This window comes from Elgaria multicarinata, chromosome 6, assembly GCF_023053635.1.
Source record: "Elgaria multicarinata webbii isolate HBS135686 ecotype San Diego chromosome 6, rElgMul1.1.pri, whole genome shotgun sequence".
Lineage (NCBI taxonomy): Eukaryota > Metazoa > Chordata > Lepidosauria > Squamata > Anguidae > Elgaria > Elgaria multicarinata.
Genome location: NC_086176.1, coordinates 60254393 through 60266549, shown reverse-complemented (window position 1 = coordinate 60266549; position 12157 = coordinate 60254393). Strand labels below are relative to the sequence as shown.

General features: G+C 40.5%; 1 protein-coding gene across 4 annotated transcripts in view; it reads right to left on the bottom strand.

Moving 5' to 3' along the window:
* Nucleotides 1-2025: 2025 nt before the first annotated feature.
* The window catches only part of ZNF608 (zinc finger protein 608), a 117043-nt gene continuing 106911 nt past the window's right edge, over nt 2026-12157 (bottom strand). For 3 of the 4 annotated variants that reach the window (XM_063129474.1, XM_063129475.1, XM_063129478.1), the window contains 5 exons: nt 7371-7788; nt 6697-6869; nt 4860-5013; nt 3659-3740; nt 2026-2994 (listed from right to left, as the gene is read on the bottom strand). In XM_063129474.1, coding sequence (XP_062985544.1) covers nt 2988-2994; nt 3659-3740; nt 4860-5013; nt 6697-6869; nt 7371-7788 — 834 coding nt within the window. In that variant the 3' untranslated portion in view covers nt 2026-2987. Of the gene's footprint in view, nt 2995-3654; nt 3741-4859; nt 5014-6696; nt 6870-7370; nt 7789-12157 lie in introns of those variants that run through there. The other variant, XM_063129477.1, reaches the window with a different exon arrangement.

Here is a 12157-nt window from a genome sequence, read left to right as displayed (position 1 = left end):
GATTATATGGCAGTCTGCCTCTGTATACCAGTTGCTGGGGAACACAAGCAGGAGGGTGCTACTGCACTCATGTCCTACTTGTTGGCTTCCTAAACGCAGCTGGTTGGCCACTGCGGGAACAGAATGTTGGAGGCCCAGCATTGGGCAAAAGGCGGGATACAAATAAATATAATAATATAATAATAGATAGACTTGGGCCATAGCTAGACCTAAGGTTTATCCCTGGATCGTCCAGGGGTCAAACCTGTTCATCTAGGGCCTTTGCTAGACCTGCCGGCTTATGCCGGCAGGGAGGCGGGGCTGAGGCGTGCTAACGTTAGCACGCCTCACCCAGGGTTCCAGGCGTCGGATGCGCAGGGACGTCGCGTCCCTGCGGCGTCCATTTAATTTTTTTTTTAAAAGGGGCCGGGTGCGGCCCGAAGACTTCGGACTGGTAAGTCTGGTTGTTTTGGTTATTTTTACGGGGGTGGGTGGGCGAAGGATGGCAGGGTGGGTGGCACGGGGGAGGGCGGGTGAGATTGCGCCGCCCGAGCAAGCAGCCGAGCGGTGCTTGCCTGGGCAATGCCTGGCAAATGCACAGCGCGATCTCACCCGCCCTTCCCCGTGCCACCCACCCTGCCATCCTTCGCCCTCCCCTCTCTTCCCCCCCCCGCCGATGGGCACAGCGCTCCTATGAGCGCTGTGCCAGGCCGGTCTGCGGCTTTTCGTGGCTCCTCGCGAGTAAGCAAGGAGCCGCGAAAAGCCGCGGAAGTCACCACACTTCCCCCAGCCCCGGCCTGAGGCTGGAGCTGGGGAAAAAACGCGCCATAAGCGCATTGGCTTATGGCGCCTTGGAGGAGGCCTCAGCGCGGCCTGCCTCCGGATTCCCCTGTGCGTCATCTGGACGCACAGCAGGGAAACCGGGTCAGAAGGCGCGCTAAGGCCTCGTCTAGTAACGCCCTAGGTGACACACAGGGGATCCAGTGCTCAGGCAGGGGCGAACCCTGGATGATCCCAAGATAAACCTTAGGTCTAGCTGTGGCCTGAGTCTCACCCAGCATGGCTTTTATGTTTTTTCGTTTCTTCCTGTAAGATGGCCCTTGGACCACCCAAATTTGTCCACCCCTGCCATAAAAAAACCCAACCAATGTTTCTTTAAATACCACATATGCAGAAAAACAGCCAGGGAGGCAACTGACTATTTTTTGAATTGACCATTTCAGCAATTTGTAATGATTCGCTGCTGGAATTCATTTGGAAACTGCCAGTTCTTTTGCTGCCTCTGCAGCCTGCCGGGATGGAGTACCTGAGTTGTTTAGAACTATTTCTCCCACTCCCCTAATCCAATATGAGGACTACTTACAAAAATAATGGTGATATCCAGCATTATAATGTAACTGTGATTGGGCAGTAGTAGCCACCTCACCCCACCCAATAGCTAAGACAGAGTTCCTCTCTTTGGCATTCAGTGTCAATCCAGAAGTTTCCTGACCAGACATTAAGATAAGAAAGCTTATATTTTGTTATCCTTATGATCTCATATCGCTTACAATTATTGCCACAGGTCCTTGAAGCTCACAGAGCTTCAGGACCTGCAGTCATTCTGGTTTTTCTTTTCCTTAAAACAAAACAAAATGAAACAAAGTTACATTTATAAACTTAAATGCTTCTGCATACCTCAGTATGTAGAAACATTAAATTAATTTTTGGTGGCCGTTTCACTTCCAAACTGATAATTCGATTGCATAAGTAGAAGGAATGAAAATGATACCAGCCTTATGAAAATTCTAATGCACCCTGCTTCCTCACAGAATTATAGTTCTAAGTTTCCAATGAGATAGGCATGACAGGAAAACCAGTTGCATACCATATCTTAGTCAGGGAAAGAGAAAAGTAGGGCTCATACTTTTGCCCTTACTGAGTGTACTGAAATGCCCTTTCTCAGATCCAGGCCAGGAATTTTTATGTGGCCATTAGAAAGTACCCTATGCCCAACGATCTCTAAATCAGCCATGTAACACCAAAATGTACAAAAACAGCATTTTTTTTAATTCTGATTGCCAAATTATTTAAGGCAGGTATAAAAATGAAAGCATTCAATATACATTTTACATAAAATAAACTAGATTACAGCATAAAACAAGTAACCAGGCAATGGCATTAAAGTCTCTCTTCTAAAACGGGATAATTGTAAACATTAAAAAAAAGACTGCAGGACTATTCAAGTAATAGAACAATCACAGACGTCTTCTGGTATGCAGGCTATTGGGTTATTTGCCATTCAAGATTATAAAAAGGACATTTCATTATTCACAGATGCTCATTATTTCCCCATTTAAAATCTATACATTATGTACAACACAGTTTTTGTGGTACTGGCAAGCCCATGCCTTCCAAATGTATATTCTTCACAATACACAATTACAATGGAACAGTTAATACAGTAACATTTTACACTGATGCATCTTAATAGGAGCCACCAAATAGACATCTAAATTGTACCAAAGTGTCATCGTCGTCATCACAGTTAGCCTCTATTGAGGGTTGTGGGCAATATTAGAAGGGTATGCAAGGTTCAGGCACACAGATACATAACATTAGTTATTTACAATTTAAAAAGCAAAAGGAAGAAAAAAGAAACAAACAACCTTTTTGTGGTTAATGCTTTCTAAACAAGACAAATACATTTCTTTTCATTTACTTTGTGGTTTACAACTTAGCAGCAGACCCTAAGTACGAGCCTGATTACCGATACAAAAAAAGTAAAGAATATATATATATATATATATATTTATATTTATATAAGCATATATATATATAAAAAAACAGAAGTCTAAATACAGCAACATTTGTTACTCTGTGATAAAAATCTGCAATTTACAAAAATGAAATGACTGGTTTTTGCCTGCCATTAAGGCATTTCAAATTAACACCATGGAACTGATGTCTGTAATAAAGCGCTTCTTTCATGTGATCCAGTCACATGATGATGTACATTTCCATATTTATCATTCTCTGAAAAATAACAGAAAACAGATTATTTAGAACAATGCATTTTCAATCATTTCACTAAACCATCTCAATAAAACTGATAATGAATTGTGCTACAGTAATAGAGGAATTGAATTAACTTGCATTTAATTATATATAAGATTCCATTCCCTTTGAAATGGTGAAAAGAAATCCTGTTTAAAACCGGGTAAATAATTCAGGAAGAAATGCGTATCACATGCTATGTGGACTGAGCGTTCTGCCCTTATTTTCTACAATCTCGTTTCATACAAGTATATGAAGATGTCAGAAAGATATGTGCATATGGATTAAGAAACAGTGGGTGTTGAGTGTTCACAAACACACACACCACAAATAACTCTGAAGATCTGCACTATGCAATTTTGAATAACTTGCTTTGACATGATTGGCAATATATGTACAGGCATATTGGCAAGGTATGGATGATTCAGGAGAACACAGACTGCTTCAGTGATTGATTATCTATACTACGGTATGCTAGGTAACAGCTCTGTGGAAGATGTTATCGTGAGTAGAATAATGCTGCTGTTAACCAAGCAAATCCTCTGCCCTGTAAACCTACCCTCTCAAAAACTGCAATTTCCTTCCCCATCTCCGTATTAAGATATTTGTCTTGAGTATCATTCAAGGTTTACAGGGTATTTACCTTCTTTGTGCAGGAAACATACCAGATGCAGATGCCTGAGCAGCCACCTGCTGAGTGGCAACAAGGGCAGCAGAGGTCAGCCCTGGAAGAAAGGTGAAACAGTATATCTCAGTGGATGCATTTCCTCAGTTTGCTGGTACTCAAGAGAGGAGACAATACCCACAGACCTCAGTTTTAACAAGGCATGAATCACAACAGCACTGCTGCACTTTGTGCAGAAGGCATACATAATTATCGCAGGCAAGCAGGAGGAGAAAAACCTGCCTGCCTGCTCTAACCAGCATGCCTCCTTAAGATTCCACCTAATAGGCATTTTATAAGGGAAGAAGGCATTCCGCCTTATTGTATTCTTTTCCAAGTACCGCACTGCATGGTGCTAAATGGCTTGTGTGAATTCCTGAATAGGAAGCTCAGTAGAAATAATAGGCACTAGGAAACAACAAGAATCAAAAGTCACAGTGAGTTACAGCACGATGTGGTAGCTACTTGGAACATAATACTTTCATAATAGCTATCATTTTAACGTTTTTCCTTTTGAATGCACATAATGTATCCCATAAGGCATAGGGAACCATTGAATTGCATTTTGAAGCAGTCAAGACTTCTACACAAGAAAGAAAAGAACTGCTAAAGCATTGAGTGAACATAATGAATTAATGCTATTTAAGCTACAAACACGATAGCAGCTCTTTTTGGCATATGAGAAAAATCTCCTTTTAATATTGCTAGGATACAGGGGCAGATGATAGAAAAGTGCCTCCATTAATATTTGGGCAGTCTTATTCTGGAGCTTGAAGAACTATAGGGTCAGCTGGTAGTTTTCTTGCTGACATACAATTGTTCTATTTTTTAAAATTTGTTTTTTTACCTCTTATGATGCTGTTTATAGTATTTGCTCCAGATAATAAATGGAAAATGATTTTCCTTTGGCTGTCACCACTGTAATCTGGTAGGCTACTTGGGCTGCAATCTTATATACACTTATCTGAAAGTAAGTAGCTATGAAATTGACAGGACTTACTTCTGAGTAGACAAGTAAAGGATTGCACTGCTAGTATGTCAAACATATTGGCAATAGTTTTTTTTTCTTTTCTATTTAAGAAATATGGAAACTTAATCTGTGAGAATATTACACATCCTCTCCTCTAGGGATGCAGTATTCTTAATAAAAGTTCACAAAGCTCCAACTGCTGCTGCTCACCTTGAAATGGGTCATATTGACCTGGAATTAGTGGGTAGCCCATTCCAACGTGGGTGTGGTGGTGTGTATGAAGATGCCGCTGGCTAAAGGGTGAATGACGATCTCGCTCTCGTTCTGTTTCCCTCTCTCGCTCAGCTGTAGATTTTTCCACAGGCTGTCAACAAAAAGGTGTTACAGCAATTATCATATTGCTTAAGAAGATGACAATCAGAAGATCAGACAGTGGTTTGCAGTTTTCTCTCTGACTCAGGCTACTTCTATTTTGGAACAGATGTCATTTCTCACTAGGCGTGGTGCTGCCCTGAAGGGTTCTTCAGCATAACACAATTGGTCCAAACATTTTCCTTTCCCATCAACTCTGTGGACCTAAACTACTTTACAAATTAGCTGATAGCTGGCACCTCAGATCTGAACCACCGGGCAGCTTGTATCAGCTTGCTACTGGACTACTCCAATTTAGTCTGGGAATAAAACCAGCATGAGAAGGAAATACCCCATCCCACCACCACTTATTTTAATAGAAGGTGAGAGTGGCTTTTCCCCCTAGCAATTAAAATTGGTCCAATTTATTTTACATTTTGACAGGGATATTACAAAGCCCAAGGAAATGTGCACAAGGAATTACTGAGTTCCTTTTCCTGGTATGTGTACAGGGTATTTTAAGGTTGTATTGCCAGAGGAATGGAAACTGCTAGCAGAACAGATTTCCCCTCCCCATTGCTGCACGCCACGTGTACCCCAAATCTGCACAAGAGGATTTAGGGACCCTCCAGAAGAGATTTCAGGTGTGTGAGGGTGGCTGGGGGAAGTAAGGAGAAGTCTTCATGCATAAATGGAAGTCTGCTCATGCAAACATTGTATTTAACCCTTAGCTAGCCCAATTTCTATTCCTGCACCTTGGGATAGGTAAATATAGTTAAAGGGTAAATACAATAAAACTGATTATCCAGTTCATACAGAAATAACACTCAAAATTAAACCCCATAGTTCCTTAACCTTGGCTGCTGAATGACAGCTCAAATCAATCCATCTTCCTTGTTATTTGTTCTCAAATAAGTAGTTCTTGATATAATGCAACATATAGGCCTTAGCTAGACCTAAGGTTTATCCCGGGATCTTCCTGGGGTCGTCCCTGCCTGCTCCCAGGATATCCTGTGTGTCATTTACATGAACAGGGATGACCCCGGAATGATCCCGGGATAAACCTTAGGTCTAGCTAAGGCCATACTCTCAGCTATCTGTATGTTTGAATTTTTATTCAAATCAGTGTGCTTTGGCCCGGGGTAGGCAACCTGGTACTATCCAGATGCTTTGGACTGTAACACCCATAACCCATGACCACTGGACATGCCGGTTATTGTAGGCCAAAACATTTGGAGGACACCAGGTTCCCTAACCTGGCTTTGGATATAAAGGTTGTTTTTCCCCTTCAGAAAACCAGATTACACACACATATCACTTCCAAAATAGATGTGTTTACACCCTGTGATCAGCTGGAGAAGGAGCCTATGGACACTGCATCTGGTGGCTGCTGTCAGCCATTAGTTCCTCCATCTCATTTTACTTGATGCTGCTACACATGCAGTATCGCAGACTGTAAACCACTGCAAGCAGCAATGCTTCTGGTAGTGGGTGGTGAAAAGGCAGACTGGGGGCTGTTTAGAGGAGTTTAGCAAGACTAACGATGAACAAGATCTTTTGTATTAGTATGTGTGGAGCACGCTGATATCCCAGCTCTACTCTGGAAGTATGCCACCAGAAAAAGCTCATCCTCTCTTACCCCCAATTTTGATCTTCCCCACTATATGCAATTCTTTAGCAACAAGAGATGTCTTACAGCAGGAGACTTGCTACGATACTGGTTGGCATGCTGCTGCAACAAATCCAGTGCTTTAGATTCAGTGGTTGATTTTACGCTGATGCTAGGGCTGGTATTGACTTTTTCCACCTCTTCTCTCCCGGACATCTTCCCATAAACAGGATAATGAAACCCTGGCGAGAGATAGGCCCCTGCAGATAAACAATAAATGCCATATCAAGTTACTGTTTACATTTGGGGCAGGCAATTCCAAATACATCAAATACAGATTACAAAAGTTATATTCAAGCAATTTGATTTTCCCTCCCCACCCCAGCTAATTCAACCTAATGAATGGAGGTTATAAAGAGGGTTGAGCTTACAGCCATTTCAAACATTTATCGGTCCTCTTAAGTGAAAGGAATAGTAACTGTAATGGTTCTGACAGTAAGTGCTTAGAATATTTTTATAGGCAATAAACTATCTGTCAGTGTAATGGCCATAGCAGAATGTCACTGGATGTGGAAACTGTATCTGGGAATGTTGACAGTTCATAAAAAAGTAACAGCTTGTGTTAAATCTATTTCACTCCTAGAACTTTGCAAAACAAATGTCATCTGTGAAGCTTCTCATTTTCCTTTGCTGCTAATCGGCAGTGTTAACAGATAGGTTATCTCCCCGTTAGTGCCTATCTAGCCGTATTCAGTACACACCTGGATAGCTGTGCATGAGAACAGGAGACACGGCACGGTATGCAGGATGATTAGGATCATACATTTGTGGGTAAGGGTAGGCGTGCAAGTACTGTATGTATGACTGATGCTGAGTTATTGGAGAGGAAACAGCCACTCTAGCACCCCGTGACTCCTTCCAATTTACAGGAGTCTTTCGATCGTCATTTTTTATCTTGTTCTCCTCCAGTGATTGAGAATCAGAACGCTTGATCTCCTTAGGCTCCTCTTTAATGCTGTTTAATGAGACAGGAAGGTTGGAGAAAGAAGCTTCCTTATTAGGTGTTTTTCTGGGGCTATCTTCTTTTAACTTTTTTTCACGTTCCAGTTCCTCTGTTTTCTGCTGATCAAGGTATTTTGGCTGATATACATAATGGTGCCATGTTCTTGTATCTGGGTCCTGGTATGGGAGGGGGAGAAAAAACATCAATTCCTTCTTAATTTATATTGTAAAAGAAAAATCTTCACAGTCACATTGGTCTAGTGAATTAAAAAGAAAAGAAACTCAGAGAAAGTGACTGTGGTCACAACCCAAGAGATATTTTAAGACTCTAATCTGGTTTGCATGTCAGAGAGGCAATTCCTGGGTTGCTTAACCCAGGAATTACAGGAATTAATGGAATTTAATTCCTGTGTTGTTTCATGAGGTGCAAACCTAGAAATTCTGGGTTAAGGGTTAAACAAGCCAGAATTAACCCAGCAGTTGTCATTCCACACCCCGGTTTTGGAATGAGCTCCCCAGAGCTCCGCCTGGCGCCTACACTGTATTCCTTTTGTCGCCAGCTGAAGACCTTTTTATTCTCTCAGTATTTTAACACTTAATTTTAACTTAAATTTAAATTTTACTGTTCTAATTCTGTATTTTAATCTTATATAAATTTTGCTGCGTGGTTTTACCCTGGTTGTGCTTTTTATACTGTATTTTGTATTTGTGCTTTTAACCTGTTGGTTGTTTTATTATGGTTTTAATTTTTGTGAACCGCCCAGAGAGCTTCGGCTATTGGGCGGTATAGAAATGTAATAAATAAAATAAAATAAATAAATAAATAATGATTTGTTATTGGGTTAACCCTAGGTTGTTTAACCCATAATTAGGTTTCCAGGTTCACATATCACGAAAAAACCCAGGAAGTTAATTAAAAACCAAATACAATGGGGTCACAGTTCGTGTGCTCTGCTTGTCCCACAATTTCTGGGTTAAACAATGCAGGAATTGCTGCCGTGATGTGTGAATGGATCTCAGTCTTAATTTCATTAAACGGCGGGTTCTTGGTAATGTCACATGCTGCTTTTGCTATCAAAGATTGCAAAAGCAGTTTGCTGTGCAGAGCAGGAGGCTATACTTTGGTCTGGTTTATATGTATTGACAACCCAGAGTATAGTTTGAGTTGTTGTTGAATTGTAGGTTGTTGCTGAATCACGAGTTGTCATTACGCACAAACCCGGAATCATGGTTTAACTATGGAGTGTTAACCATGAACAACCCAGGAAGCAAAGCCATGGTTTCCTGTAGGGTGGTGAACACTGGTTTGTTCATCATGAACAACTGATTACTACTCTATTTCTTCGATTCTAAGACACACTTTTCTCCCCATATAAACATCTCTAAAAATGGGGTGCGTCTTAGAATCGCGGGTGTGTCTTAGGTTTTTTTTTTTCTGTTGGTGGTACTGAAATTAGTGTGCATCTTACAATCGATGGCGTCTTACAATTGAAGAAATACGGTATAAGGCTTGCACATAACAACCATCATGATTCAACAATAACATACAATTCAATGATAACCCATACTCAACCCAAGCTCTGGGTTGTTGTTATGTGCAAACCAGGTCATTGAGAAACAAAATCCTTGTCTGCCAAAGAGAGGGGGAAAAACATTTGGGGAAACTGTTGACGTGCATATCTGCATTTGATGGGAAAAGATAAAATTTTGTGAAAATGGAAATATACGCAACACTTTTTAAAAAATCAAACCTAACTTTATTACTTTAACACAGAACGCATTAGAGGTAACTTAGCAAATATAATTGTATAGTTTAGTATAGTTATGAAACATATATTTACTAATATGTATTTACAAAGACATCCCATGTTAATGGTGGAGTTGCAAGCTGCTGCTTCCTAAGAAAGTTAAGTATATCTTACTTGTGGCCAATTGGGAAAAGTTTAAAATAGAAATGGTCAACACTGAAGTAAATAAAAGGAAGGTTTTACTAATCAGACTTAAACTGGCCAGGATATACCCAAGGAGGCTTTAAGATATGTGCTTCTTGTACACTAACCCCCATCTGTGTCTCATGGTAAATCAATTTTGAATGAGGGCATTTTAAAAGTAGTTTGAGATGTGACATTGGGCCTTGCTATTCAAAGGAAACAATTAAAAACATCCCACTATAGATGCCCAAGTGATGGGCCACACCCAAAACAGTTCTTTGGAAACTGGCTAGTACATAGAACTCATATGCAAACATTGTACATAGTAAGTTGCAATTTTCAGCGTGACTTTCTTCTCACTAAGTATGCTTATGAGTGAGCTGCAAATATATTTACTGTAGTCAAAATTAGATATCCTGAGCCCATATTTACTTATACTCAATCTCCATTCAAGCAAACCAGACTTAATGATATTTAGAGTACACTCCGTGAAATCAAGTCCCTTGGTCCCATTGATTTCAATGGGTTACCTCTAGCTCTCACTAAGTCTGGATCTAACCCAATGTATCCTTGAAAATGCTAGCACACTTTTCTATTTTTTACTGGTCCTTCACATCTCCAAACTATGGAGCTAGTTGTCTGGTTATGCGGATTGTGGCCTTAAGACTTTCATTGGACCAACGTTACCAGAGAAAGCTTTTGAGTTACACAGATCTCTAAAAACAAGAATGCTATTGATAATGCTAACATTTCACCATTTCAAAATACTGAAATCACAAATAATTCAGGATATATGTTGCAAATTCAACAAGCTTCTTCCTCTCATTCTAACATACAACTAAAGCTATAGTAATCTCCATGACTGTGCTTTCCTATACAGCACTCTTCCTCAGCCTTACAGATATTTTCAACTACAACTCTAACTGGATGGAGCTGATGGGAGTTGATATCCAAAACATCTGGAGGGCACCAGGTTGGGGAAGGCTGCTCTAGAACATGGACTATAGTAGCCTGAAGTGGATATCAGCAAAAATGAATTTCCATCTGTGGGAGCAAGTTCTAGCCCCAGTGTTAAAAGAAAAACAAACAATGTGAAGCCTCTTTGGTGATTTTTTGATAAACAGGGAATTTCTGGTCAGAGATTCCAGCATCTGGGCAAGGGTGAAGGTTTTATTAATCTGGCATAATTACCATCAATCTGCATGGCAAATTTATAGAAGTTCTACCTTCTCAGTAGTAAAGCAGACTTACATAGTACCCTTCTTAAGTGACACCTGCAGTCATTTAAAGACATAGATCTTAAAACGTGTATCGTAATAGATGCCTATGTTGTCTGAGAGCTATAAAGCTTTATGCAATGAATATAATTTAAATCATATCAGTGGAAATATGACACATGCAAAGCTTCAAGCATTAATGAACATTCATTCACACAGCAGAAATCTGAATTTAACAAAAGGAATAGATAGCTAAAGTCACAAGCCTGCCCACAGGTTCTGAGGAAATGTGCCCATGAGAAGGAGCAGAAAACTCACCACTGAAGGCTACCAGAAATGTTCTGGTTGAGTATCAAAGAGGAATGTATATGAAGCATGGAGATAAAATCCAATATTACAGGCTCTGGGCAGAATAGTAGTAGTAACAAGTGACAAGTGTAGTAACAAGTACACTACGCTCAACATCTAAGGACCTCCTCCGAGTGCCTACTCCGAGGGAAGCTTGGAGGATGGCAACAAGGGAGGGGCCTTCTCGGTGGTGGCCCCCTGACTGTGGAATGAGGCTCGCCTGGCGCCAACATTGTTATCTTTTCGGCACCAGGCCAAGACTTTTCTCTTCTCCCAGGCATTTTAACAGCATTTAACAACGTTAAGTTTGTTTTTAACGGACCCCAGAATTGTTGTTTTAAATGGATACTGTTGTTTTTATACTGTTGTTTTTATGTTTTTGATGGTTTTTAATTTTTGTATACTTTTTAATGTTTACCATTTTTAACTGTTGTAAACCGCCCAGAGAGCTTCGGCTGTGGGACGGTATATAAATGTAATAAATAAATAAATAAATAAAGTATGGGGCCCCTTTGAACCCAGCCTTTAGTAGCCACCCTTAGCCTTTAAATATTATGTAGCCTTCTATCCCTTCTATCCTGCCCTGTTTTGACTTGGAACTCATAACTTTTTTTCTCTTTTCTCCCAATCTCTTTTCCCTTTTGTGCCACATCTTTTAGACAGTACATCTGAGGACACAAACTGTCTCATTATTAATCTCTGCTCTGAGAGCCTTTTTTGCCTGAAAATACAGTAAATAAATAATAAGGCCAGAAGGCCCACTGGCATCTGCTGTCCAACTAGCCATGAACAAAAGCTTCCCCCTGTTGAGTGCGGTTGGGGTGTCTTCCAGAAGTAGGTCCATGATTTTAAAAGTGTAAAATGTATATGGCCAAAGTATTATTAAACAGGAAAGTGAAGGAGTGGCACTCCTCTGTATATACTAGCAATGTTTCCAAAATGACTTGGCTGATTTAACCTGAATGTAGGGATACATGGATTTATTTTCTCTGTAAAGGGATTGCACATCCTACCAGGTTTCCAGTTTTGAATTTGCCTGGCTACTAGAGG